This window comes from Engraulis encrasicolus, chromosome 20, assembly GCF_034702125.1.
Source record: "Engraulis encrasicolus isolate BLACKSEA-1 chromosome 20, IST_EnEncr_1.0, whole genome shotgun sequence".
Lineage (NCBI taxonomy): Eukaryota > Metazoa > Chordata > Actinopteri > Clupeiformes > Engraulidae > Engraulis > Engraulis encrasicolus.
The window spans coordinates 43,641,830-43,648,213 of record NC_085876.1 but is presented as its reverse complement, the minus strand read 5'-3'; the positions used below and the strand labels follow the sequence as shown (position 1 = coordinate 43,648,213).

At 44.1% G+C, this 6,384-nt stretch overlaps 1 protein-coding gene across 1 annotated transcript; it reads right to left on the bottom strand.

Annotated features, from left to right (window-relative positions):
- Positions 1-4,013: 4,013 nt before the first annotated feature.
- LOC134435924 (ras-related and estrogen-regulated growth inhibitor-like protein) lies at positions 4,014-6,001 on the bottom strand. The gene is made up of 4 exons (XM_063184959.1): positions 5,850-6,001; positions 5,667-5,720; positions 5,485-5,561; positions 4,014-5,131 (listed from the first exon to the last, which is right to left on the bottom strand). The coding sequence occupies exons 1-4, from the start codon at positions 5,971-5,973 to the stop codon at positions 4,712-4,714; spliced, it is 675 nt and encodes a 224-aa protein (XP_063041029.1). The 5' UTR covers positions 5,974-6,001; the 3' UTR covers positions 4,014-4,711.
- Between the last annotated feature and the right edge of the window lie 383 nt (positions 6,002-6,384).

The window sequence follows — 6,384 nt, the reverse complement described above, 5'->3', positions numbered from 1 at the left end:
GTCCGGGTCCTTTGCTGGTCCTTCCCCATCTCTCTCTCCCAGCTCACTTCCTGTCTCTCCTCCACTATCCTGTCTCACAAAAAACAATAAAGGCTGAAAAGTCCCCCCCAAAAAATAAATAAATAAATAAATAAATACAGGCAAATTGCCCGTATTGCCCATCAATAGACTTATCTTCATCTCCATCCATGGCTGAAGTGCCCTTGAGCAAGGCACCTAACCCCACATTGACTGATATGTCTTTCGCTTGCTTGACAAGTGGCAGTAGCTAGGTGATGCTGTTGTTTTGGGTGGACGTGCGGTGGGGCAGGTCTGCTGTGGATGTGACGACACTCCTCATGTCACATTAGGCCTACGAGCTGTTCCAGATACCTCTATTCCTGCTGGTGGTCTTCCTGGTTACCAACGCATTCTAGAATACAGTGGAATAAACATTCTGAAGACCAGCCAGCAGCATGGAACAGAGTGTGGCATTCTACAATCGTACATTTGCCTGGTTTACATGAGACATGTACAGTACCGTTCAAAAGTTTGGGGTCACCTTAATTTTTCCAGTTATTTTTTTTTTTGCAATTCAAGTCACAAGCATTTTTTAAATAGCTTGAAATGGAATAATGGAAAGTACTGAACAGCCACAGGTGAAAGAAGGTTTGATTACCCATTAAATTGGTTAAACTGGACAGAAGAATGAAATCTAACCAAGCTTTTCCACCCATTTGTTACATAGAAATATGTGTTTTAGTCCATTTTTCTACAGACATTTCTTTGGTTTATGAGAGAATGCATGGAACAATTGGAAAGCTCAGTGTCTGTCCTTTCCAATGGTAGGTGTATGACATTGGTTGAGTTGCCACCTCGTCCACAAATTCAAGTCAAAGTAGTTGCATGATTTTCTAGCCATTAGAATGAACCTTCTTATAAATGCATGATCCATTGTCTCAGCGATGTTTTAGTGTGCAAGCCAGTGCCATACATCGTTGGAAAGTGTAGATTCTCTTCTTTCAAATGATTTGTATATCATCCGGCATTGTATGGATTGACAGGAGCAGACATCAACTTCTGCATGCATGGGGCTCATAGAGCTCATGGGCAATTCTGAACCTCATCTCATTCCAGGAATGAATCTGTAGAACTGCAACTGGCTATTATTAATGCCAAAATAGTCTACACTTTGATTAGTACACCAGACTAGACACTACTTTAGTAAAGGTACACTTTGATTAGTCAAAAGTTAGTGATACATTTTGGTCTATTTGATGCATTGTCTATACAAGTAAATCCATTCAACAGTTACTTTTTCCCAATATCAAATTGCCTATTTGTTGCATGCAGGGAACAATGACTCTATACACTGATTTTATATCAGAACTGAAATTGAAAAGAAATAAGCTAAACTGTCAGAAAGAAGCATTGTAGGAGGAAAATGTGGTGACCCCAAACTTTTGACCGGTAGGGTAATTCAGAAGTAACTGAATTTAATTCTGAATAAAGCTTACTTTGAAAACATCACGTAAACACTTCACAATTCAGAATCAAATGAAAGTTCAATGTAAACTCGACAGAACTATTTAATTCTGAATGATTAATTCTGAATTAAAAACGTCATGTAAGCGTGGCCTTTGTCGAAAATATTCTCTGTCACAATAATCTGATTTCCTATTGATGTTATGTGTTAAGATTCAATAGAATAATAAACTAAACGAAGCGTGTTCTGAACTGCTCCCGCACTGAATTGACTTGCCAGAGATGGATACACCTGGTCAACTAGACATCTATCTATGGCTTAACCCATTGACGCCTGATGTTGCGTTGCGCAACATTGGCCCTGGCGCCTGGAGCTGCATTACGCAACATTCAGGCTCATGAGATTTGAGACAACTTTATTAAAAACCTCTGTTTGTTTGAGATGAATGAACACATTCTAATGAAAGATGAGGGTCTTAGCGTTTAAATGCAACTTAGTGCATATTTTTATGTGCTTCAGAAGCTGAGATATTTAGGTTTTTATAGGCTGAGGTCAGCTTTTCTTAAAAAGGGCTCAGGCATTCAGCACCCTTTTTTGCAGGTGCCTTAGGCGTCAATGGGTTAAGTGCCTTTGAGCAAGGCGCCTTACCACACATTGCACTAGCCTAGGGCTGGGGTGGGGCACCTATGTCTCGAGGGCCGTTTACTGACCTTGAGGCCATTTTTTCCGACCCCCGATATAATTTTAATGTTGTGCAGCTTCACATGAAATATGACACATTTTGTGAAGGAATCTTAGGCCGTGTCTCAAATGCTGCACTTGTGCACTTTGGATACTGTTTTTCAGTGCCTAGGGCGCTCACGCTGAAGATTTCAGTTGAGCCAGTGCACTGAAAGTGCCAGGATGATCCCCTGACAATGGCGGAAAAATGCAGTGCTTGAATGATGGACACTGCACGCACTTTCCTTTCATTTAGCAATTGTTTTTTGTGAAACACATTGAGTTGCACCTGTGTATGAAATGCGCTATACAAATAAACCTGCCTTACCTTGCCTTGCCTCAGTGAGCTGTTTACAGTAAAAGACAACATTCAGACAGAGAGTGTGTTTCTTTTTTCTTTTATTACAAAATTCTTTTTTACGTACACAAAATACATCAACACTATAAATACTGTACAGAAATAATCTCTTCAGCAATATAAACACATAGTCTTTCTTCACCTTCCTAAAGGTAACAATGGTCAAACCAGTACAGCTTTGCAAAAATCACGGATCTTGGCCTAACATGCAAAGCCAAAAAAGGCAGTAATGGCATACTTTCACAATTGAGTTTCAACTGGAAATCAACTTCTTGACACCTCATTGGTGTTGTGAGTGACAATAGGCTACCCATTGCTTTGTGCTTACATACAGTAAATAAAAGAAATGCCATTGCACGTTTAGGTACATTACATGGATAAAACTCATGACATGTTGGACTGGGCAGTGTGGCCATGTTAGATCTCAGCTTGAGTATGTTCATAGTTCCTGCTTTTCCTGTAACTGTAAGCGGCATGCAGCCTTCACATGGACAACAGGGTGATAACATATATGCTACACCATGCCACATTCGAGTCCATGCTAGAACCCTCTCCCTGTGTGTGTGCGCGTGTGTGTGTGTGTGTGTGTGTGTGTGTGTGTGTGTGTGTGTGTGTGTGTGTGTGTGTGTGTGTGTGTGTGTGTGTGTGTGTGTGTACATGAATATCTAGCATGACCAACAGCAGAGTTGAGCTACTTTACAGTGCAGTATGTGGGTCAGCCTCAACAGAGAGATCGATACGCCGCCTCGCCTGGCAGGCTTTCTCACATAGCTAAAGATTACAGTGGTGTCTCCCAGCACAGCACAGCAGGGAAATCCATACAGCCGAGCGAGCACACACTAAAGATTATCACACTGAGCTCTGTCAGTCAATCCCAGCTCTCTTGGTTTAGAACAGGGAAATGTATATAGGACACACTACTAGGCAAAGATTTCAGTGATTCCTTTCAGTCAAAACACGAAGATCTAAAAAGAATATTTGACCCACTTTTTAGAACTTTGAAGATCTGAAGCCTTTTACGAAAGCCAGTGCATTTGAAAGGTCCCTCAGTCAGAATAACATACAGTACACAGCACATTTTGCAGAGCAGATTCAACACAAAGAGTAGCACCAATTCTCAGAGTGTTGAATGAACACTGAAAACATTTACTGTGTACCTATGTTGAGTGGATTTAACCCTTTGCTGAGTACCATCACAAATATGGAATTAGAATTGTGTTGTCATTGTTATGTCACAAGGACTTTTAGAGTTCTATGGGAGCTGTAGAACGTTCAAGTGGAATTCTAGAACTCATCTTGATTGATCTCTCAGCCAGGATAACATGCCACACTACAGCTAGTGAATCTCCGTGAGCTCTCATTGTCAAATTTGGCATATTATGTATGACTCACTGGGTCAGATTCTTCACATGACATCACTGCTCCACCACCACCACCCCCTCTGCAAACATAGATAAGCCATTAGCCACTGAAGAGGGTGCAATTGGCCTACCACCCACTCATTTACTCATTAAGCTTTAACCACCCAAGCACGCCCAATAGGCTATCTGTGCATAACCATACTGGACATTCACGTTCACTGAATTTGCCCATGTTTACATAATGGAAATGAACATTTAGGCTATCGTTGAGGCTAAAACTGGGCAACAGTAGTGACGGTGGATCCTGAGTGATGGGTACAGGGGAACTGCGCCAGTCTTTTTTTTTCCAGGTGCGTAAAAGTGTTGCGTAAAGCCGCTATTTTACGCACGGTCGTTGGGCATGGTCCTTGGACACGTTGGTGATACTTTCTGGCACACAACACAGCAGGACTGTCTGTGGGCAGCAGTTTCAGTTGAGGTTCTGTTGGCCTGCTTACATCTTGACCCCACTGTATGCAAGATGTCTAATAACAATCCTGCAAACCCCCGTACTCGCCAGACTGGTTTAACAGCGGGGGTTTTCACCTTGTCTACAACAATCTGATGATGAGGCTGTTTTGGCACAGTGTCCAAGGCTGCTTCACGATACGTCTGCCCCGTCTCGCCAGGGAGCCATTTCGGTTCAGACATCATCGTCCTTAGTAGGTGATCTCGCCGTCCAAGACACCACAAAACGCCGTGGTTCATGTCTCACGGCTGTCTGAGATTGGAAGTGTCTCTCCCACAACAACACAGACAGTAAAAGTCTCACTCTGTCCTCTTGCGTCCGAATACCGCGGACATGCTCCTGACAATGCCCCGGATCCCCTTGTCCGTGCCCTTTTTCATGGCTCTCGCCTCCCGTACCAAGTCCAGCAGTTCGTGGAACACCAGCAGCACCCCGTGATACGTCTCCGCCGCCGAAATCTCGAAGAAGCCACAGTCCGCGGAAAGAGCGAGCAGACGACCTTCCTCGCTGGACACTGTGCGTCGGTGCTGGAGGTCCCGTTTGTTGCCAACGATGATGATGGGCACCGTGGCCGCCGACAGTTTGCTCTTGGCCTGCCGGATTTGCTGCACTTGTTGCCGCACCACGTTGAAGCTGTTGGGGTCGCAGATGCTGTAGACGAGGATGAAGCCGTCCGCCCACTGTAGCTGTCTGTCTGTGATGAGACTGTGGTCTCCATTCTGCAACACAAGCGGGGTGGTTAGACTCTAGTTCTACAAGCATTTGGTCGTTGCACTGTAGGCTACAGTCCAAGACTGGACAGACCCGTGCATGGCATTGTGTGTTTTGGGTTTAGCCTTTACTGTGAACCAACCAAGCAAGATCATCTCGACAATTTACGCACAGCTATTGTATTGTTGGAGTGCTATAAAGTACCAAGTAAAACTTGCACAGACAAGCCTCCCAACAATAGGCCTATAGTCAAGTGGAAAATCGTCTGTGACTTGACCAGCGCGATACTATTGCAGCATAGGTAGTTTATTTCACGGTTTAATCATTTCCCAAAGGCTTGGGGAGATACGCTCAAGCTTACCTGCGTGTTAGATGAATCCCAGATGTTGAAGCTGATATCACGACCGTCAATTTTATCACTGTGGCTGTATATGGAATCTGTTTAGGGAGAACGGGGAACATTTTGTCAATGTTCTCTGACATTGACGAGGAAAACTAAAATATTTAGCGCGCCAAGCAAAAGTATAATCCAAAACAACTCACCGATGTCACTATATTCTCCGATGAATCTTCTTGTGAGAAATCTCACTGTTAGTGCTGCACAGAGAAGGAAGCAAAGATAAATTAATTTCACTCCATCGACCATGAATGAAATACATCTCACTGTGAAGGGAAAAAAAGAAAACAAGTAGGCATAGTGGTCAGGTAATAACCAAGGACGCTTACCAGACTTCCCAACGTTTTCGGCTCCCAGCAACAATATATTTGCTTCTATTCTTTGTTGGTGCCCGTGATGTCCATCCATCATCTTGCTGTTGCTTCGCGTTCTCTGATTCACCTGAACAACCATTGGAAAGCCGTGTAGTAGTTGTATGGGTTTCGTCAACAGTCAGCGGTGTGTTGGGTGAAAGGCAAGCAATGCGCTCATATAAAAATGGTGGGAGGGACCTGATGGTTGCTTGACACGCACACCAACCAATGTAAGCGCAAAGCGCTCCCTGAACGCCACTAAACAGCAGCGCGGTGGGGGTCGAAAATGCCCCCTAGACAGGTTTCAGTGGCAGTGCATGGGGTAGTTGAAAATAGATGAGTAACCCGTGTGTGTTTTAATTTGATGAGCCACTGTGTGTGTGTGTGTGTGTGTGTGTGTGTGTGTGTGTGTGTGTGTGTGTGTGTGTGTGTGTGTGTGTGTGCGTGCGTGCGTGCGTGCGTGCGTGCGCGCGCGCGCTGTATTTAACGGCAAGTTCGGCAACCGCTGCAG

Bases quoted from the DNA above. Each gene is read 5' to 3' on its own strand.
- LOC134435924 (XM_063184959.1), bottom strand. From the start codon at position 5,973: ATGGTTGTTCAGGTGAATCAGAGAACGCGAAGCAACAGCAAGATGATG. The intron at 5,721-5,849 runs GTAAGCGTCCTT...TTCTCTGTGCAG, and splicing joins CGAAAACGTTGGGAAGTCTG to CACTAACAGTGAGATTTCTC. The intron at 5,562-5,666 runs GTGAGTTGTTTT...CTCCCTAAACAG, and splicing joins CGGAGAATATAGTGACATCG to ATTCCATATACAGCCACAGT.